We start from the raw sequence: 23492 nt of genomic DNA on the forward strand, positions 1-23492 counted from the left end.
CTGGAAAAGCTAATTCTGGTCTGAATATACATGGCACTCATTTTCTCTTGAAAAATTATTTGGAGATGCTTAAGAAATGAAACCAAAAATGCTGAAAACGAGACTAAGAGCATCAGCTGTGAGCACTAAGTCAGTTACAGGTAGAGTTGTAGAAAATACTGTCACAAATATGGTTGCTAAACTCAAGGCCAATGTGAAACGTACCATCTGAAAATTAACATGCACTCACCTACAAAAACTATACAATAGTAACAATAACCTCAATTTCAAACTCCTATTTATATTAAAGAAGACCAGTATCTGAGGTGAAAGTACAGGGTAAAGATGAAGAAGCAAAAATAATTTAAATTTCAAGTCTTACATGGGAATTATAGGCAGGAGCGTAGGTCAAAAAGCATCTTTTTAATTTTTAAATTTTACAGTCAGAAAATATAGATTGGAGACTATGTTTTGAAAAACATTAAAGACAAGCCCTAATAAAAAAGAGTACGTATCTGCCAAATGACTGGGATAGTTAAAGTCAAAGAAAGTTTGGGGTTAAAAAGTAAAAGCCAAACATACACTGCTTACAAGAAACACAACTAAAACGGACCCACACGGCACCGTTAAAAACAAAAGGACAGAGCAGCCGCTGTGGAAAAGTGTGGCAGTTCCTCCAAAAGTTAAACATAGAACTTTATATGTTCCATGTGATCCAGCAATTCCAGGCAGATACCCCAAAAATTCAAAGCAGGGACTCAAACAGATACTTGTATACCAGTGTTCATAGCACCATAATTCACAAGAGCCAATGGTGGAAACAACCCAAGTGTCCACTGACAGATGAATGGATAAACAAAATATAAATATACATACAATGGAATATTAGTTATCCATAAAAAGGAATGAAATTTTGACATATGCTACATCATGGATGGCCCTGGAAAACATTATGCTAAGTGAAACAGACACAAAAGGACAAATACTGTATGAGTCCACTTCTATGAGATACCGAGAAAATGCAAGTTCATAGAGACAGAAAGTAGAACAGAGGTTACCAGCGGCTGGAAGGAGAGGGAATGCGGAGTTAGTGTTTCATGGGGACAGAGTTTCTGTGTGGGATTATGAAGATGGATAGTGGTGATGGTTTACAACATTGTGAATGTACTTAATGCCAATAACTTCTACACTTAAAAATGGTTAAAATGGCAAATTTTATGTTATGTATATCTTACTACAATTAAAAAACAACAACAACGGGGAGATGATATTTCAGGCATACAAAAACCAAAAGAAATCAGGGACAACAATATGAATTTGACACCAGGCAGAATTCAAAATGCATCAAAGAGAATAAAAAGTGTCTTTGAAAAAATGCAAAATACCTAAAGAGGATATAATAAGTACTAGTTTGCATTAAAAAGAACTATTTGGAAATTCCAAAAGTCATTCTCCCGAATGACTTTAACAAGTGGTTAAAACAATATAACACTATAATTATAACTATTCCGAAAAACATCTAAAAAAGAGGAAGTTAAATGTTAAGATGCACTGAATTTCAGCTGCAGCTTCCAATGTGGCAAAAGTGTGCTCTTCCACTTCAGCTTTGCTCTTGGGCATATGCAAGGCCAAAGAGCTGAATTCTATTTCATTTTTACTCTTCCTTGACTTGAGAATGACCATGTGCCCAAAATTTCTAATTAGCATCACATCGATTTAAAATAAGACATGTCAGGGACTTCCCTGGTGGCTCAGAATCCACCTGCCAATGCAGGGGCCATGGGTTCAGTCCCTGGTCCAGGAAGATCCCACATGCTGCGGAGCAACTAAGCCTGTGAGCCACAACTACTGAGCCTGCGCTCTAGAGCCCGCGAGCCACAACTACTGAAGCCCACGCGCCTAGAGCCCGTGTTCCGCAACATGAGAAGCCACTGCAATGAGACGCCCGCGCACCACAACGAAGAGTAGCCCCCGCTCGCCGCAACTAGAGAAAGCACCCGCACAGCAATGAAGACCCAATGCAGCCAGAAATAAATAAATGAAATAAATTTATGAAGTAAAATAAGACATGTCAGTGTCAGTCCAAGTTATTGGTAATATCTGATTACTCACTTAATAAAACTTAGATGAAAATTTTGTGTACTTTATAGGTTGAAATTCTACTGGTCAGTTAAAATATAAACGTATAGTTGCTATGCAAGAGTAAAATGGTATAATTAATGATGTCCATGAAAACCATTAATTTATGTACAAAAAAGAACAAAACGACGCTCAAATAGTTAAATACATAGAGAACAAAGCTGGCAATCGAAACAGTTGTGGAAGAGAGTGGACTAGGTAGATATTGGGAAAACATTAATTCTTTTTTAGCCAACCCATTTCATAAAATTTTCAAGAAGAATATAATGGAGATTAGATCATCAGCCTATTTTCTTAATAAAAGTTAGTATTTATAATTAAAAAATATATATCAATATGTTTGTTTGTTTTAAATTTCATTTTGGCCAAAGAGAAAATCCTATTTGGCAATTCTTCACATCTTACGAAGATGAATTAAAAACAGAATGTCCATTTTCACCCCATCAGATTTTCACAAGGAGGAAAAACACTTAAATCATGTACAATATCACCCATGATAAATCCTATTCGAACCAGATAAAATAAAGAATATAAGAAATGAAGAAAAGAGGAAAGCATTAGAGCAAAATGTTGGACCCGCAAATCTCTGCCTTTTCTTTGGCCTCTCTTGAAAGTACGTGTCCATTTCATACTGCAAATATGCATCACAGTGACTCAGGAGCAAACCAGTGGCTGACAGGGCTGAGAAGTGATGGTGCTTCCACTATAATGTCAGTATTAACATTTGTCAACAGAGAAATGTATAATAATAAAGTTGTACTAAATAGCAAATGCTGGAGAGGGTGTGGAGAAAAGGGAACCCTCCTACACAGTTGGTGGGAATGTAAATTGGTGCAGCCACTGTGGAGAACAGTATTGAGGTTCCTCAGAAAACTGAAAACAGACTTGCCATGTGATGCAGTAATCTCACTCCTGGGCATATACCTGGACAAAACTACAATTCAAAAAGACACATGCACCCCTATGTTCATAGCAGCACTATTCACAATAGCCAAGACAGGGAAACAACCTAAATGTCCATCGACAGATGAATGGATAAAGAAGATGTGGTGCCTATATACAATGGAATATTAGCCATAAAAAACAATGAAATAATGCCATTTGCAGCAACATGGATGGACCTAGAGATTATCATACTAAGTGAAGTAAGTCAGAGAAAGACAAATATCATATGATATCCCGTATATGTGGAATCTAAGATATGAAACAAATGAACTTATCTATGAAACAGAAACAGACTCACAGACACAGATAACAGACTTGTGGTTGCCAAGAGGGAGAGGGTGTTGGGGGAGGGATGGAGTGGGAGTTTGGGGTTAGAAGATGCAAACTATTACATATAGAACTGATGGGCCTACTGTAGAGCATAGGGAACGAGGGCCTACTGTAGAGTACAGGGAACTATATTCCATATACTGGGATAAACCATAATGGAAAAGAACATGAAGAAGAATATATATATATATATATATATATATGTATGTATAACTGAGTCACTTTGCTGTACAGCAGAAATTAACACAACATTGTAAATCAACTATACTTCAATAAAATAAATTAAAAAAAATAAAGTTGCACTAAGTAAAAACATGAAAATAAAAAATACAATTCAGGGCTTCTTATTTCTCCCAATGTATCACTTGCTCACTCTCTCTCCTCTGTCTTCTCGCCAATGTGGCAGCCAGGCAGGCCACTGCTGGTCTGTTAGAAACGTCCTGGGGCGGAACCCTGGACCCGCTCAGTGCTCGTCACCGGGGCCAGTGCTTCCTGCCTGCTCTTCCTCCTCTTCTGGATCACTAGAGTGGGACGATGGGAAACTTGCTCGGTTCTACCCTTTCTCAATTACCCAGGAGATGATGCGCAACCCAGACCCAGCTCGGCCTACTGCCATTCCACCCTGCAGGGCAAAGTCCCAGATGAAATTAAACTTGACTTTCCTTTGTTTCACTTTGCTGTTGCACCCTGTTCTTATATCTCCGTTGGAGTCTCTTCAGAAAAGAGGGCTGACTGAACCACAGCCCGATTTGGAGATTTCTGGGTTTCCCAGCCAAATAAAATATTAAAACAATCTTAAAAACCATCTCCCTGATTTTTTTTTCACTTTCTAAAAATAATCAGAAAATTCACTAAAATTATAAGAGGAGTCTATATAACTGCATGCTTACAGATTCAACAAACTCATTGAGATGGAAAACATTTCTAGAAAAAATGTTACCAAAACTGATGAAATTCTGAATAGGCCAAATATCAAGAAAAAATGTAGACAGTCATCAAAGAGTCCTCCCAATCGGCTCTATATTTCTACTGGTGAATCTTATCCAATTCACAAAGAAAAAAAATCCTGTAGTATAAAAGCTGCTCCCAAATATGGAAGATAGAAAGCTATTTATTCATGTCCAGAAAGCAAAGGTAACACTCATGTTAAAATTATTATTATTGAAAAACAGTAAAAATAAAACAGACTGATCTGTCTATTGTTAATGGAGTTAACTCCAAGTTCCATGAAGTGCAGTCCTGAGTATTAGTTTAAGTAGTGAGTTCTTTCCCAGATGGTTGTGTTCACCCATATAAATGCTGGTGGCTTTAAGGTACAAAAGAAGGTATCGCGGTCTTTAGAAGAAGGGCAGCAGCCAGCTAAAGGTGAGTGTAAGTAGTAAGGACCCAACTCTGGGGTTCTAGAGGGTCACGATCTCTCATCAAGCAGAGGCTGTGACCACTAAATCACTTTCTCCAGGGAGAAGTTACAATCCTAAAACAGTTTTAATCTCACTATCAGAGTCTGTATTTCAGAATGTCGTATTTAAAGCAATTCTAAGACATACGATATTGCCATCCTTTGCAGACCCCTCACGTAAACAAGAAAGTAATTCACCCAAGAGAGAAAGAATATCCTCTCAGATGGAAGACAAGGAAAAATTAGGGCACGCTAAAATGGAATGCAAACGGGAGTCCCCAGAAAATGAAACCTAACATTCAGATGTCAGACGTCTATGCTCTAGGAAGGGAAGCGGGCACTGCAGACTGTTTTGAGCAATGCGGACGTAGTGGGGGGCTGCCCGGGAACCTGGGGCACCAGGAGCCCCGCAGAGGTACCACGGGGGCCAGGTTCTCAGGCGAACTGTCAGAGCAAAGCAGAAACAGCCCCAAGACCAAGAATCAAGACATCAAATGAACCAGGAACACAAAAGTGAGAAGTCATGAAGTGTCTCACTCCAGGCTGCAGTGGAGTCTGGCCTATGGGATACCATCCCTCTCCTGTTCCCACTCTCGGCCCGCTCCCACCCCAAACATGCTGTCCTACTGAGGAGGAAGGGCAGGGGCTGGGCGGGAAGGCCTGGAGTTTACTTCTATAGCCTGGAACACTGAGACAGATTAATAAAGCTAAATATTTTAGACAGTGAAACAAATACATACCTTCAGTTAAAGTGCCTATGTGTGGTATTGCACTAGTCATTCTGCAAATATTTCAGGGTCTTCTAGGTATTCATTCATTTAGAGACAAGACAGAGTTGCTGTCCACAAGTGGAAGATGCAGAAAAATAATGAACAGACAACCCAGCCATAAAATGGATGAAGTTCTGGGCTTCCCTGGTGGCGCAGTGTTTGAGAGTCCGCCTGCCGATGCAGGGGATGTGGGTTTGTGCCCCGGTCCAGGAAGATCCCACATGCCGCGGAGCGGCTGGGCCCGTGAGCCACGGCCGCTGAGCCTGCGCATCCGGAGCCTGTGCTCCACAATGGGAGAGGCCACAGCAGTGGGAGGCCTGCGTACCGCAAAAAAAAAAAAAAAAAAAAAAAAAACGATGAAGTTCTGCCATTTGCAATAACATGGATGGACTTGGAGGGCATGATGCTCACTGAAATGTCAGACAGAGGACAAATACTATAGGATGTCACTTATATGTGGAATCTAAATATCAAAACAAACTGGTGAATGTAACAGAAAGGAAACACACTCACAGATATAGAGAACAAACTAGTGGTTACAAGTCCTCAATTCACAAAAATTAATTTAAGACAGTTCTTTGACCTAAGTGCACAAGTTAAAAATACAAAACGTGTAAAAGAAAACACAGAAGTTTTGCATGTGTCCTAATATGGTCAAATCCTTGGACCTTTATCTAGGGAATTGACTTCAAACACACTTTGAGCGTTTGCTCAAAACTATTTAGATGAACACTCAAAATGGGAAAAATTGGGGCTTCCCTGGTGGCGCAGCGGTTGAGAGCCCGCCTGCCGATGCAGGGCACACGGGTTCGTGCCCCGGTCCGGGAGGATCCCGTATGCCGCGGAGCGGCTGGGCCCGTGAGCCTGTGGCTGGCCGCTGAGCCTGCGCGTCCGGAGCCTGTGCTCCGCGACGGGAGAGGCCACAGCGGTGAGAGGCCCGCGTACCGCAAAAAAAAAAAAAAAAAAAAAAGGTTAGGTTTTGATGAATGAAACCTATGAGTGTTTATCGGATACTGACAAAGACCACAGAGGTGGCTGGAGGATACCGCAGTCGGCGTGAGGGTGGATTGATTCCTGGCTCTACCGGCCTGTGAAGCTTGGATGAGTTAGGTAATCTTCCTAAGCCTTCTCTTCATCTACCTGGTAAGTTTTTGAGGGTTAAGGTACATGGGAGAATCCATGTAAAGCTTTTAGAACAGTGGCCGTTATCAAATAATACTCAGTGTAAACACAAAATGCTATTATTAGTGTCACAGGACCTTTGGATGAGTGTTCTGTTTTCCACATAGCCGCCTTTCCCAGGCTGTAAAGACACAGAAATACGTGTGAATTACCAATAACACCAAGAATATATATTCCCATTCACACACATTCACACACATTCCACATGTTTTTAGGAACATAAGTGGTTGTTTTTATAGAGAGTAGAGCCATAAAAGCAAATTTAAAAGGTTGGGGTAGCATGTGGTGGATACCATCCCAGGTTTCATCAGGGGAAAAGGTCACAATGGGAGGAGAGAGCACACTGAAGGAAGGGGTTTAGGATGCGACAGTGTGAGAGACACAGAGACAACTTACAAAGAATTCAGGAGGAGGAAAAGCAAGTTGCTGAGGGGACCTGAAGAAACTTCATGTGAAAATTATTCCCTGGGAATTCCCTGGCGGTGCAGGTGGTAGGATTCGGCGCTTTCACTGCCGAGGGTTGGGGTTCGATCCTTGGTCGGGGAACTAAGATCCCACAAGCCTCGCGGCGTGGCTAAGAAACAAAAAGAAAGAAAGAAAATTATTTCCTTAAATCCATGTGTTTGTTTAACCCAGAGATAAGATAGAAGGGTGTTTTCAACCCAGAAGAAAAATTGGACCTTTTCTGTACGTCCCTTCCCTTCTCCCCAGACGCAGAGCTATTTCCAGTGGGCAGAGAGAAATTTCAGTTCAATAAGAGAAAACGGTCTAACAGTGAGGGCCATCCAGTACTGGGACAGAGCTTCAGGAGCTAATGAACCCCAGAGGCCTCTGCCTTCTCAGAGGCTTAAGGCGCTGTTGACAGAGAGGTCTTGGGAATTGCTGGCTTGTTTGTTTCTACCTGGAGCACCGCTACCACTTATGCTCTTGAACGTAATACGGTTTTCTGAGCAGCTTTAAATTTAATTACCCGTGAACAGGCTTTTCCTGATATTTAATGAGGTCTTTACAAAATCGGCTCTAGTATAGCTAGGTGGATACCAGTGTTCTGGTTTGGAGTCAATTCCTCTGCTGACTTTCTCTCTCTGTGGATTCACACGGGGCATGGCCATCAATTCAGCAATAGCTGGAAGGGGAAACACTCGACCTTATCCCTAGGAAACATCCGTGAGAAAGCTCTTTTACTTATTTATTTATTTTTCTGTTTTTAGACTTTTACTTATTTATTCCTAACGTTTTTATTGGAGTATAATTCTTTACAATGGTGTGTTACTTTCCACTTTATAACAAAGTGAATCAGTCATACATATACATATATCCCCATATCTCTTCCCTCTTGCGTCTCCCTCCCTCCCACCCTCCCTATCCCACCCCTCTAGGTGGTCACAAACCACGGAGCTGATCTCCCTGTGCTATGTGACTGCTTCCCACTAGCTATCTATTTTACATTTGGTAGTATATATACGTCCATGCCACTCTCTCACTTCGTCCCAGCTTACCCTTCCCCCTCCCCATGTCCTCAAGTCCATGTTCCAGTAGGTCTGCGTCTTTATTCTCGTCTTGCCCCTAGGTTCTTCATGACCTTTTTTTTTTTTTTAGATTCCATATATATGGGTTAGCATACGGTATTTGTTTTTCTCTTTCTGGCTTACTTCACTCTGTATGACAGACTCTAGGTCCATCCACCTCACTACAAATAACTCAATTTCATTTCTTTTTATGGCTGAGTAATATTCCATTGTGTATATGTGCCACATCTTCTTTATCCATTCATCTGTCGATGGACACTTGGGTTGCTTCCACGTCCTGGCTATTGTAAATAGAGCTGCAATGAACATTGTGGTACATGACGTTTTTTGAATTATGATATTCTCAGGGTATATGCCCAGTAGTGGGATTGCTGGGTCGTATGGTAGTTCTATGAGAAAAGCTCTTTTAATTTCCGTTTCCTTCTACTTCTATTGCTCAGAGATCAGAATGAGATAGAGAAAAAGCGAGAGATTCTTATCAGGCCATGCAGAGGGATGTGGGTGCATAGTGGGCATGGACTGGGTAGAAGGAAAAGAACAGGGAGGCAGAGTGAATTTCCAGACCTGGGTACAAGTATAGATAAAAAGGTATTTTATAATCTATTACATTAATTTGGATGAAATACAGCATTGTCCTGATGAATCAGAGCAGACGACTGGAAACTGACATACCTGTTATTTCAAATGAGTTATGATTAAGAACTACAACAAAAGTGTATCTTTGAGCTGGATATTACATTGACTTGAGACTTCAAACAGAGCTCCTTATAAAACATTCTGAGAAAGTTGCCTTTGGTGTTGAAAGTTCCCATATTTGGTTTCAGGCCAAAAGTGACTTTTTCCCCCCTGCATGATTTAATAATAAGGCATTCAGTCATCCGGGGGCTGCCTGCCTGTGAAAAAGCACCACGGGCCTTGCAGGGCGCTCCCCACCCCCAAACATTCTTCACATTTCACTGTCACTGCCCTGCCGGTTCCTATTAATCCCAAGAGGGGTGCTCCCTACCAAGACCCCTGAATGCAGAAGACCTCAAGGAGGGCCCTGAGGCTGACTGCAGCCTTGTGTGGAAATAGAGACTCACCACCCTAAATAAACAGAAGGGAGGTTTATTTATGGAGAGAGGGAGGGGGGCCATGGAATCTGAAGGAGCAGAAGCGGAGAGGTTCATTCCTGAGCCCTCACTTTAGTAGGGAACCAGTGTGGGCCCCTGGAGGCTCTCTTAGGGACAGTAAGGAAGGGGACGCAGGAGGACACAGCAACCGGATTGTGTGGCCTTATCACACTGAGCCTCCAGGAAAGAATGCTGGGCTCCTTCAAAGCACAGAGCTTCCCTAATGGGAACCAGGAGCCAACCAAGCTGAACAAAGTTGGGCTCAATTTCTCTAACTTCAGAGTTAAGGGGAAGCGGTCCTTTGTGGTCCTGAAACAGGTCTGTTCGCCTCCAAATCCCATGTTCTCAACTACCACACTTCCCTGGCTTCTGCGCAGTGTAATCCTAGAATCCTCCCAGAGCAACCAACCACCCGTCCCCCCAGCACTCTCTATCATGTTAGCCTAGTTTAATACTGTTTTCATAGCACTTAGCACATCTTGAAATTCTCTTGTATATCCGTCTACTTACCTCCCCTACCACCAGACTGGGATCTCCCAGAGGGAAGGGGCTGTGCTTTGTTAAATGCTGCTCTATCCTGATGCTAGAACAGTGCCTGGCCTAGAGGAAGTGCTCAAGAGATCGGGGACGAGTGAATCAGTGAACGATCAAGTGAATGAATGGATGCACTAAAGAAGTGGGGTAGGAAATTTTGATTGGTGGGATGTATAAAATAGAATACCAAGGAAAAGGAAAGGAAAATTGAGATTAGTCTGTTTGCAACCTACAATCACCTACTGCTTGCCAGCTCTCCCTGCCACTCCCAAGCCACCCAGCCCCACCTCAGGGTTCAGTCCCTAAACCTGCCTTGCGAGATACCTAGTGGCAGTGTGGTCAAGGGCACAGGGAGGAGGCTCCCTTGGAACATGACTGATGACCTTTGATTCTGAAGGGCTGAGGATGACTGTGATCCGGCTATAATCTAGCCCCGAAATTCTCAACCAGAGGGGACCTCCCGGCATCTCTGGGGCAAAAGACGCAGTGAGGAAGTGTGTGGAGTTTAACACGGTCTGGGTCCTCATGACTTGTTCACTTTTGGATCTTTTAACACATTATCAGGGAGCCTATGTTCAAAAAAAGCTGTAAAGTGACCTAAACAATGGGATCGGACAAGACTTAACAGAAAATCTTAATAACCAGAGAGAGTCGAGGATGAACCCGAAACTTGGAGTTTCAACGCACAGAAGGACAGTGGTTTCTATAAACCATGATGGGGGATTTAGGACAAGCTAATTCAGGGGATGAAGCTAAGCATAATTTGGGATTTGCTGAGCTGCAGATGGCAGGAGGACATCCTGAGGAGCCTGCGGTGGAATGCAAGTAAGCCAGTGAGAAGGACAGAGCTAGAGACACAAGCTAGAACCTTACACAGAATCTGGACCATGCCCTGTGGTACCAGAATATATACATATGGTCTTTGTCCCTAGTTCCTGGCCCAGAGATCCAGAAATCCTTGAAATTTCCAGAGTGACAGAAGTGTCTTTGTTATGCTAATGAGATGACTCAAGGGGGGGGCGTCCCTAGAGAGCTTCAGGTTGGGGCTGGTCACCAGCAGGACCAATCACTTGATCAGAGGGTTGGGACTGAGAACCAGCTCAACCTCCAGGAAGGGGGACTGGAGATGGAGTTCAATCATGTGGCCAATGATTTAATCAATCGCACCTACTTAATAAGACCACCCCCTAAACCCTGGGGCTTCCTGGTTGGTGACACCCTGATGTGCAGGGAGGGGGCCCACCCAGATTCCACGTGGAGAGGCACAAAGGCTCTGTGTCTAAGACCCTCCCAGACCTGGCCCTGGGTGTCTCTTCCATTTGTATCCCTTATAATAAAACTGTAATCATAAGTACGGCGCTTTCCTGAGTTCTAGGACTTCTTCTAGGGGAACCCTTTACGTTTATTGCCAGTCTGTCAGAATCACAGGTGCCTGAGACTTGGGGTTGGTGTCAGAAGAGAGGGCAGGCTTGAGAGACTGAGCCCTTAACCCTGTGGAGTGTGACACTCACTCCAGGTAGCTGGTGTCAGACTGTGTTGCAGGACGCCCGCTTGGCGTGCAAACAGAGCATGTCCGAGTTGCCGCATGTATTACACAACGGTTGTGAAGGTGTTCAGGGATTTTTAGAAGCCTAGCTCCAAATGGAAACGTTACTGAATTTTATATTTTCTCTCTCACCATTCTGAGCCATTAACTGACAATAATTAAGAAATACTAAATGTCGCAATGGGTGATGATTTTGCATACATTTTATCCAAGAAATACAGAGTTAAGACGATCACCCTCATATGGGACACTCCGCTGAGGGCAATCACGAAATCAGAAAGGAAAAAACTTAATCTTCCAACTTTAATATGTAAAATGACAGACTCTGAGGAAATATAGGAAAATTTATCTCTGCTTAATTCTGGGCCTCTTTATTCCATTAATGTTAGGATGCCACTGATTTTTAAGATGATGAGTTTATAACAGACGTTTGGGGGAGATGGGGAAGGAAAGTAACACCATCACATTAAATACAGAGATCCACTGTAAGATGCTATTCATTTCAGAAATGTAATATGTAAGAAAATAATCAAGTGCATCTCAGATTTGAGAAAATATGGCAATATAGTAGTAATTAAGATTGTCTTTGCTTCCCTTTAACTTTCAGATGATTTGCCTTAAAGGTGTTCAGTGTCATCACTTTTCCCTTATCCATTTTCTGTTCTAAAATATTACTGTCTCAAAGCATAATTGTTTATTAAAAAAAAACTGTCTAGATGGGGGATAATGTGGCTGAGATAAAACAAGGGCCTATTTCACTCCATTACAAGCATTCTGAAAATCAAAAAAAAAATTAATTTATCACATTAACTGAATTTTGGAAAATAATTCTTCACCAATTACCCATTAGTATCTTCTGTACTGACAGAAACCAGCTTTGTCTCATATACACACATAAACTGCAGGCCTTCCATGGAGGGGGCAGGTATCATTTCCCCACTAGGTCCTATTTTTCTATATGGAGAAGATGACTCAGAAGACATCCCTAGGGCTTCTGGACTGCTACATCCTTTCCCACCTGCCCTCCAGATGGTCGGCCCAAGGGAGGCAGAGCCATAAGATTCAGAATTCTCTTTTTAGGGCTCTGTGCACTGAAATCCCCTCCTAACAAGTCAGTCAGTGCTATGCCTTTCTGACCTTGAAATTTCTGAGTTATCTATATGAAGTTAGTGAAATGCCCAGTGCAAGAAATGGGCTGCTATTGATATCAGATAGCTAACCACAATCTTAAACAGACCAACAGGCTAATGGCAAAAATGCTTCAACCAAGATGTGTGGTCCTAGACGCAAGAGAAGGGGATATGGGGATATATGTATACACATGGCTGATTCACTCTGTTATACGGCAGAAACTAACACAACATTGTAAAGCAATTATACTCCAATAAAGATGTTAAAAAGATAAATTTAAAAAAAATTACCTAAAAAAAAAAAAAGATGTGTGGTCCTTACCCAAACCGAAGCTATCTGTAGCTAAACCTTATCTTCACCTGCCAAAATCTTACTGAAAATATTTTGCAGAAGAGCCAGGAAACATGGCTTTCATTGAGGTAAGACTCCTACTCTGAGATCCCTCTCTTCAGGGGATTTAAATGACCAACGTACAAAAACAAACCCATCCACATATTAAGAAGAAAGGAGTGCTGTAAAATCCAGAGGGATATTTTTAGGTGACCTAGCACAACCCCTGGAGATGATACTGATTAGTTTACAATAACTGACAGAACAAGAGTGGGTGTTAGGTGAGGGGAAAGAGTATACCGTATTTACAGACAGTGTCATTAAGTTACTTACCATTGACAAGGGAGCTTTCACGTTGGAATCTTGAATCACTCTGTAAACATCAATTATGTATCAAGATTCCTATAATGCAGCTCTGACATCTGCTTTTGAGTCCTTGTTGAAGAACACGCTCTGTGACTTTGAAAGAGAACTCAGATGCCTTGCTCTCCACTGCCCTCTCTCAAATGAATAAAGCTTATTGGCACTCACACGCTACACAGGACTTGTAGTTTAAGTGATTTACAGTACAGTGTTGAACTTATTTAAAACAATCATTCCTTTATTGCTGTTTTAATTATCACTCTAAAAAGCTCTGTGAGACAAGGAAGGAAATTTTCATCAGAAATTGACAACAGAAACTGGCAAGGGTGGCGCCACTTGGTGCATCTAACCTCTGAAGCTGAAACAGCCTGCAGAGCAACGTGTACCATCCCGACATTTAACAACAAGGGAGGTGAGTCTAGTTTCAGATGCCCTTCCGGCAGCTCAGGATAAGCAGGTCCAGCCTCCTAGAAACCCTCAACTACATCTCTAGGTAATCAAAGCCACCCCTTGAGAATGAAGGATGTGTCAGACACGGAGAGGGTGATTTGTAAGACAATCAAACACTCATCTCATCACACCATCATGTAGTTTTTAACCAAAGCAACTGAAAATGAACAGATTCTCTCTTTCAGATGAGTTGCTTGCATTAATAGTTTTTTTGTTGGTGGTGGTTTTTTAAAAAAATCACATCTCTGGAAATTCCTCCCTGCAGCATAAACCATTAAGTATCCTTTACAGGACTCAGGAATGAACTCAATCCTTCTGGCTGACTTAGGAACACTGGCACGTGTTGACGGCCGGGTCTCGGCACCAGGAAACCATGTGCTAACTGGCTGCTCTATCCCTCTTTCCTCTTCAGCGTCTGCCAGGTGGAGCCCCGACTTCCAGGGCGATTCTGGCTCTTGGTCGCATCCTGCCTGTTATCTCTGTCTGGCAAACAACTACTCCGTGCTTCCAGAACAGGCACCGGTGATAAGTTATTCTCAGCCCGCTCTGCCAGAAGTTTTTTTGGCCGACAGGCTGAGGAAGACCATTGTTGTTGCTGGCTGTTATCTCTTGCCGGCTCTGCTTGGCAGATGTGCGACTCCGTCTCTCTGGTGTGGAAACAGGGAGCTCAACTCTGGATGAGTCAATACACTAATAAACAAGGGGCACGGAGGAAATAGCAACCAGTCTTGAAAACAGAAAAAGAAACACGTGGAGGTTTACTGGATGCCGAGATGTTTGTCCTCCACGGCGTGCCTCTGCTTTATCTCGCTTCACAGCCTTCCTATCAAAGAAATGGGGAAGTTCATCGTGTATCAAGTGCGAATTGGCTGTAATGTTTGTGCGTTACTTACATAGCACGGAAAGTATTTTTTGGTGCTGGGGAGTGCTGTTTTCTTCCATGGCAAATTTATATCTTCGTCATTCATCTCCCCTTTGGTCGGACCCCATATTCTAGGAAGTCCTCAGTCTATCAAGACGTTTACTGTCTCCTGGACTGATCCCCCTGAAATCAGCGAAACCGTCCTGACTGTGGCCTCGGAAGTGCCTGTGGTGAGATAAAAACGGCACGCAGGAACCCTTGCTCTGGGGAAGGCTCTGTCTCTGAGGCAGAAGCACAGGGCAGAGTGGGTGCACGTCGCGTGTCCCTACAAACACGGCACGATGCTGGAGTCCATCACCGGCCACAGGGACCAAGCGCCTCTTGGCCTCTGCACGTGTCACACGGGGGCCAAACACCAGGCTTCAGAGACTCAGCAGGAACCCCGTGGGCCCGCGGGAGATGAGCGCTCAACCTTGACGGTGTGGCGTGTCGCAAGTGGAACTCGTGAGGACATGCAGGGGGACGAAGCCTGCTCTAGTCCCAGGACCACCTTCCTCTCAGAGGTCTAGGATGGACAAGAGTGGTGTCACACAGGATTGGGATCACAGGAGAGATGGGACTTCCTTGAGGGACTCAGGGACACCTGTCACCCTGTAGCGATACCGTCATGTGAGGGTGACCAAATCTCTGTTTCCTCCAGAAAATCCTGGGTTGACCCCGGCACGTGTATTCATAATACCATTTTTCTCACTCCAAAGCGTCTTTATTTGGATGGTAAGCCCTCCCATCAGTCCACACCCTATCAGGGCTCAAGATAAGCTCTCCTAATGCCACAGCTGCAATATTAGGGCCACTCACCACCTGGGCTTTTATTTAATGTGGTTTCAACAAACATTTGTTCAGCACCACGGGGTACACCAGCGGCACACCAGCCGCTGTGCCAGGCGGAGGGATAAGGACATGAATGTGAGACAGATGCAGGGTAGATGACCACCCTGTGTGAAACGCACAGCCGAGGGACGCACAAAATAGGACCTGGGCGCTGCTGAGGCGTCAGCTTAGGGAAGAGCTGCCCGCCCACTTGGAGAATCAGCTGGGGCTCATGCCGGCCCACAGGTGGGGTGGCGGTGGTGGCGTGAGTGGTGGGACCAGAGAGAAAACCATAAATCCGTGGGGCACACGTGTTTCTTACTGTGCCCCAGGAGCCTCATCAGCACTGGAGGGCAGAGCGTAAACAGGGGCACAGGAGCCCCTGCATTTTCCCCTAAAGATATGCACAGTTTTTATTTTCAATATTTACTTCTGTGGGTGCTTGGCTACTACCAAGTAAATAAAGTAAGTCCACTCTTCTTTACGACTGAAGATCAACATGGGAAACTTCTCCCTCGCTCGTCCTTCCTCATTCCCACTGGCAGCAGACCATCCTCCTGGCGTTCTCATCAGCCGTCAGCACTGATGCAACACTGAACACGTATGGGTTTTTCTCATTATCTTTTCAGTGGCTGAGTGAACGTGCCTGCATTTTTTTTTTTCAGGATTTTATATTATTTGTGTGTGTGTCTCCATATAAAGTTTATTTTTTAACATCTTTATTGGAGTGTAATTGCTTTACAATGGTGTGTTAGTTTCTGCTTTATAACAAAGTGAATCAGTTATACATATACATATATCCCCACATCTCCTCCCTCTTGCGTCTCCCTCCCTCCCACCCTCCCTATCCCACCCCTCTAGGTGGTCACAGAGCACCGAGCTGATCTCCCTGTGCTATGCGGCTGCTTCCCACTAGCTGTCTATTTTACGTTTGGTAGTGTATATATGTCCATCATGCCTGCACTTTTAAACGTTGCTTACGTTCACCCTTTCTACGTAGAACGTCCTTAACCGTCTCCTTCATTTGTTGAAAAGCCGATCACACTTTAAGACCCAATGCATATGTCGACTCCTGAGAGAAAGCAATCCCGAGTCCACAGCTAGACTCCAAATTCCGGGACACCCAACTCTGTCTCCGAGTCACCTTTCCAATTTTAGCATTTAGCCTAGAGTTCAGCAAATGATAAATCCTAGTTTGAATAAACATAATCATAGGGTTTTATCTTTTAAAAGTGTACAGCTCAGTGAATCATCCAGAGAGAACAGTCCTGCATGACTATCACCCGGTCAAGACTTAGAACATTACCGCCACCCCACAAGCCCCAATCCCTACATTCTCCCACCTCCCCAAGGATACCACTATTTCGACTTCTATCACCACCAGGTATTAGTTTTACTGTTTTGAACATGATATCAATGGAGTCATATCGTGTATATAATTTTATATTTAGCTTGTTTCACTCACATTACGTTTGTGAGGTCCATCTACACTATTATATGTAGCTGAGTTAGTTCATCTGGGGGGCAGTATATTACCTCACTGCATGAACATATACCACAGTTTATGTACCCATTCTGTTGATGTTTATTTGGGTTCCTTCCAGTTTGGTGTCTTACAAACCATGCTCTGATAAATAGTCCTGTGTGTGTCTTACGGTACACCTGGGCTCACAGTTCTGTTGGGAATGGACTTGCTAGGTCTTTGAGCAGATCTATGTTCAGTTTTGGTAGATAATGCCCAAGTCTTTCCAGAATGTGCCAGTTTATACTCCTACCTGCAATATATAAATTCCTATTTCTTCACATCTTGACCAGCACTTGGTGGGGCCCGTCCTTTAAACTGCAGCCATTCTGGTGTGTGTGTGTAATAGCGTTGCACTCTAGTTTAATCTGCATTTCCCCATGACTAATGTGAGTGGGCACTTTTTCATGTTTATCGGCTATTTGGATATTCTCTTTATGGGCTCCATGACTAATCTGTCTGGCTACAAATCCCTTGTTATACATGTTATAAATATGTTCTCCCACTCTGTGGCTTGCCTTTTCACTTTCTAATGTTATTGTTTGAAAACAAAAGTTGTAGATTTTAAGGAAGCCTTGTCATTCATGGTTAAACTTCTGGGATCCTGTGTAAGAAATCTTTCCCTTCAAAACTCATGAAAATATGCTCTTAAATTATCTTCTAGAAGCTTTATAATTTTACCTTTCATATTTAAACCTGCAGCCCATGTGGGATTAATTATTTTTTGCATGGTATGGAAGTTGGGGCCACATTTTATTTTCCATGTGGGTATTCAGTTCACCCAGAGCCAATAACTGGAAAGACTGTACTGTTTCCTACTGTTACATTTTTCATGATATCCCCTGCCCCTCACCCTTTTCTGTATTTTCTAAACTTTTATTTTTTCCATGCTTCATTCTGGATATTTTCTTAAGATGTTTCTTTCACTCCACAAGTTCTTGCTTCAGCTGTATCTAATCTGCTAGAAAGCCTACCTTATTTCCTTAAACACATTAGTCAGTTGTTTTAAAGTCTGTGTAAGATAATGTCGTTATCCAGATCCCCTGTGAGTCCATTCCTATTGTGTATTGTCTCTCTTGGGATTTCATCACATTGTCTTAACTCCTGTGTGTGATTATATTTGACTGAATTATGGAAATTTTATATGAAATGTTGTAGAGAGAATTTAAGGCCTCGGATGATGGCTATATTTCTCCAAAGAGGAATATAAATTTGCTCTCAACAGACATCTAGGGCTATAGCAGTTTCAATGATCTTAATCCAAGCTGGGATTGAGGTGATCCACAGATGAACTACAGTGTCCGTGAGGAATGGTCTATTTCAGTACATACTGACTCCTTTCCAATCTAGAGTGTTTGAGGTATGCCAGCCTGCTGCCATGATGGACCCCAAACTCAATTTCTGGATCCCCAGTCCTGTGAGTTTGTCAAAAACTTTGCTCAGCTTTTCAATCTCTCAGCTACCACTTATGGAACAGGCAGAGGTCCCTAAGGAAAAAATGGGCCCAAATGCTCATTTCTCTGTAATTTTCTTTTCCCTGATCTTGGCACTATAATTATTCACTAACTTGTTTGCACTCCATATATTCAACCAACTAAAAACATATTTTTTTGTTCTCTGAGGGGGGTTGATCTGAATTGACTAGTCTGCCCTTCACCGAAGCAAATCTCTATCATAAAATGTTTTATCACCGCCACATATTACATGCCTATCCATCCATGGTACTATGCTGAGTATAGCAGTGTACATAATACATTTCACGTAAATGACGTGTGCAATTATTTCTAATTCATTACAGAATATATTTGCAGCATCACTTGTTAGACAGCGTGTCATCACTGTGGGATTTGACAGGATGGAACGGAGCAGACAGTGTACCTTAATCCCACAGACTTTACAGTATGGAGGGATCATTCTTTCTCCCCATATTACAGAGGTAGTAAATGACCCCAGGCAAGGTGAGTAATTTATCCAAGATCATACAACCAGCTAGTGCACAAGTAGATTTTTTAGATCAGTTATCACACTTCCTAGAGCTCTGAGTTCTTCCTTCCATAACAACCTGGTTTGCTGTTTGAAAGCGTCTACTTCTGAGTTGGAATTTCAAGTATGCTGATATTAGGAAGGAAATGAGGTTAGAGCACTTGACCTGACAGGACATTCCAATCATTAGGTACAACTTGAAAAAAAAAAAAAAAAGGCTTAAAGGCAGAAATAGGTTGATCAGGTGAAGAAACTGATGGATTTGTTTTGATGAGAACAATGAAGAAAGCAGACAGGCTGCGCAGCTCTTAAAAAACATGCAGACGGTGAACGCTGTTAAGGAAGCATCTTAGAAAAGAAAAGCGAGGCTCTTGTTTTGCCATCTGCAAATGGAACTACCCTGTGCTTTAGTTTACAAAGCAATTTTTTTTTTTTTTCTGGCCGAGCGCTGAGCAGCGTGTGTGATCTCAGTATGTGGGATCTTAGTTCCCCGACCAGGGATGGAACCCGCACCCCCTGCAGTGGAAGTGCAGAGTCTTAACCACTGGACCACCAGGGAAGTCCCTACAAAGCAGTTTCATGCAACTGACCATAATAATGGTGAAACTGAGCAGGATTCACCGAAGGGAGGCAGTGGGCCACATCAAATGCAGGTCAAGATGAAAAGGAATGGTCAGGAAGGGAGGACGGAGGAGGGGCCATCGTACAAAACACATTCAAAGAGAAACAGAAGTTTTGTAGAAAATGGAACTTTTTTCTGGACTCATAGATTTTATAAATGTAGGTTATCATTTAACTGTACAGTACTCAAAGTAGTCATAGAGGAGCCTGCAGTGGTTTTGTATCAGTTGCTGCAAAAGTCCAAAACATTATTAGTTACATTGTGTGTTTCCATAACATCTCTGCTAGTAAACATACCTGCTAGGGTGCTGGGGACTTTAATGAGAGACTCCTGGGAGGTTATGTTACTAGCATCCCTTTTGAGCCATATTCATTTTTTCATTCACATACTATGTCACTCATTGGAGAAGCAGTTATTAAAATTTATGCTAGGAATGAAGGAAACAGATAAAAGACATGGTTCCTGCTGCCAAGAAGTTGCTTGCCTTACCGATGGAATTTCCCAGTACCCCATGTTGCTCTTGGCCATGCAAACATTAGATTCTTAGATTTCTACTCAAGGTTATTCCACTTAGAAAACGAGGCCTCACTACTGTTCGCTGAGGTTGTCATTCAGGTGTAAGGTGGGATCACAGGTCCTGTTACAGCACCTGAGTCACAATGGCAGCCTCTGCACAGTGACAAGACTGCACTCCTTTCCCTAAAACTGTGTGAAAACAGAGAAACAGTATCTTAACATTGCTTTTAAATCTTCATGGCAAAAAAAAGAGAGTCAGTGCTCTGCCCAGGAAGGAAGAAAATAGCTGCACCACTTCTGTATATTTGCTAGGACGCTAATGTCAAAATAGGCTCAGACGTTAAGGGACACTGAAGCTGGGGTGGCATCGTTGTTTACTACTCAATGAAAAGCAGATCAGATCAGACACCCAGTTCCTTGGTTACACCAGCCACACTCTGAGTGCTCAGTCCTCACATGGGGGGCTGGTGGCTGCCATATTGGACAGCTCAGATACATAACACTTCCTTCACCACAGAAAGTTCTATTGGACAATGTTGGAAATGGACTGAGTCTCCTAAAACGGTGGAAAGTTGGGATTGCACATGGTGCCAGTGGGTTTGGCTAGCAAAAAAGGAATTCTAGTTAAATATAATGAGAGATCTTCTTTTAAAAGTTCAGCTGGAACTTTCTAGCATGTAATTAAGCCAAAGAATAATGACCGAAACAAGTTTCTCCTGGCTTTGGGTGTTTGGATACCGACTGCTTTGAATCTTGTCTGTAGGACATACAAGACGCCGTGCCCCTGTGTTTGGCCACCAGGTGGGCCCAGGATCACTAATTGTGTAGACACCATCCAGCTACTGGCTGACAGCAAAGGCCCTGCAATGCAAAGCCCTGAAAAAGGCAAGCGGGGAATTCCCTGGCGGTCCAGGGGTTAGGAATCCGCGCTTCCACTGCAGGGGACCCAGGTTCGAGCCCCGGCTGGGGAACTAAGATCCTGCAAGGCATGCGGCACAGCCAAAAAAGAAAGAAAGAAAGAAAGAAAGAAAAAGGGAAACGCATTCATCCTGCACACTGAACAAATGCTCTGTCTGCCTGCAACTGTATTCCACAATGGGGGAGAAATGCCTTTAACGAGAGGGTCCTCTTATTCATGTGATTGGACACCTGAAGGTTTGCCCTTGACGTGATCACATGGGAGGGACAGAATGGAGCCTTCGGCAGTGGGTTTTGTTAAGTGCAACTATCTTGCTCACCTTGACATGATATTCCATTTTACACCCCATTTACCTGCTCAAATCCAGGTCAACCTGATACACATTACTCTCAGTCTTAAAACATAAGACAGAGGTAAATGGGTGCAGTATTTCTTGAGTCATGTGGGTAAACGAGACCTGTAACAATGTCAAATAGGTAACCGGGGCTTAATGAGATTGGTCAGCACTAGTTTATGTCTTCTGTCTACCCCCTGGTGGAGGGATTCATTACTAGTCGGAGCCAAAGAAGGAAAGAGAAAGAGAAAAAAGCATGAATTATTTCCTGAATATCTATTCAGTCCCTCCCTCAGTCATCTGGGGTTTGTTGTTTATACGAGATTGCCAGCTCCACAGAAGGGGAGCTGAAATCCATTCCTTCCCTTTGAGCCTCTGCTTTCCTGGAAAAAGAAGGAGCAGGACAGCAGCAGGAGGGCTCTGCCGAAACTCTTCATTCTGAGCTGAAGGGCCCATCACTCTGGGTGCAGAAAAAGAAAAAAGAGAATGATGAGCTTTGCTGCCCTGGCAGGTCTGGAATCCTTCCTTTGGCTGTGGGTGATATCTAATGATTCAGAGGAAGTACTGTCCATTCTTCAAAGCAGACCTAGCCAATTGTGTAATGTTTATTCTGAGGCACTGGAAGAAGCCAAAAAAGAAGGGAGGTTGGGGAGAAATTCCTTCCTTTGCAATGATCAGCTTACACCCTGCACCACCAGGTCTGATTACCCTTATCTTTTCTTGCGTAACGACAGTGTTATGACTGCACAGAAGTGACCAGACTTCCAAAAAAAAAAAAGAAACTCCAGCCACAATATTTGACTCTATGCCTCTGGCGGTAAATCCCTTAACACTGGCCACACGCTGCGTGAGAAGCTATTTCCTTTGATTTACTCATTTACCAGTTCTCACCTCCATCAGGTGTCCCCTGTTCTTACATTAGCGAACGAGGTGAAAAGAAAAGTCTGTTCGACTCACAGACATAGAGAACAGACATGTGGTTACCAAGGGGGAGGGGTGGATTGGGAGTTTGGGATTAACAGATGCAAACTAGTATACACAGGATGGATAAACAACCAGGTCTTACTGTATAGCACAGGGATACACAGTCAGTATCCTGGGATAAACCATAATGGAAAAGAATGTATACATATGTATAACTGAACCACTTTGCTGTACAGCAGAAATTAATGCAACATTGTAAATCAATTCTACTTCAATAAAGTTTTTAAAAAAGAAAAGTCTGGGGCTTCCCTGGTGGCGCAGTGGTTGAGAGTCCGCCTGCCGAGGCAGGGGGCGCGGGTTCATGCCCCGGTCCGGGAAGATCCCACATGCCGTGGAGTGGCTGGGCCCGTGAGCCATGGCCGCTGAGCCAGCGCGTCCGGAGCCTGTGCTCCGCAACGGGAGAGGCCACAACAGTGAGAGGCCCGCGTACCGCAAAACAAATAAAAAAAAAAAAAAAAAGAAAAGTCTGTTGGTGTTGCATCATCCCTTTCATTTAGGCAGATTTCATCTAATGTAAATACCCTTTCATCTCTTTTTCTCATATTGCATACTGATTTTAAAAATTTGTTCTTTTTAAAAACTAGGTTTCTGGGGGCTTCCCTGGTGGCACAGTGGTTGAGAATCTGCCTGCCAATGCAGGGGACATGGGTTCGAGCCCTGGTCTGGGAAGACCCCACATGCCATGGAGCAACTAGGTCCGTGAGCCACAACTACTGAGCCTGTGTGTCTGGAGCTTGTGCTCCGCAACAAGAGGGGCCGCGACAGTGAGAGGCCTGTGCACCGCGATGAACAGTGGCCCCTGCTTGCTACAACTAGAGAAAGCCCTCGCACAGAAACAAAGACCCAACACAGCCAAAAAATAAATAAATTAATTAATTAATTAAAAAACAAAAAAACTAGCTTTTTAAAAAACTAATACCAGGACCCAGTTAAAATTATTCAGGCACCACAATATATAGAAAAAGTAAGTATCTCTCCCACTGCAGACCCTTGTCTCCCCAGGCCTCACCTCCAAGCCAGTCATTATTACCAGCTGCTGTGTAAACTCCAGAAACAGCCAAACCCATGTGTGTGTGCATTTCCTCCTTTTAAAATGCATTTTCACATAACAATATATTTTGGAGGGCATTCCATTTTATCA

The 23492-nt window shown here is 43.3% G+C and overlaps 1 protein-coding gene across 2 annotated transcripts in view; it reads right to left on the bottom strand.

The window, feature by feature from the left end:
* The window catches only part of BLOC1S5 (biogenesis of lysosomal organelles complex 1 subunit 5), a 108293-nt gene that overhangs the window by 24569 nt on the left and 60232 nt on the right, over positions 1-23492 (bottom strand). Inside the window, exon 5 of one of the 2 annotated variants that reach the window (XM_067751956.1) lies at positions 7141-7318. In XM_067751956.1, coding sequence (XP_067608057.1) covers positions 7148-7318 — 171 coding nt within the window. In that variant the 3' untranslated portion in view covers positions 7141-7147. Of the gene's footprint in view, positions 1-6552; positions 7319-23492 lie in introns of those variants that run through there. The other variant, XM_067751955.1, reaches the window with a different exon arrangement.

This window comes from Pseudorca crassidens, chromosome 10, assembly GCF_039906515.1.
Source record: "Pseudorca crassidens isolate mPseCra1 chromosome 10, mPseCra1.hap1, whole genome shotgun sequence".
In the NCBI taxonomy this organism is placed as follows: Eukaryota; Metazoa; Chordata; class Mammalia; order Artiodactyla; family Delphinidae; genus Pseudorca; species Pseudorca crassidens.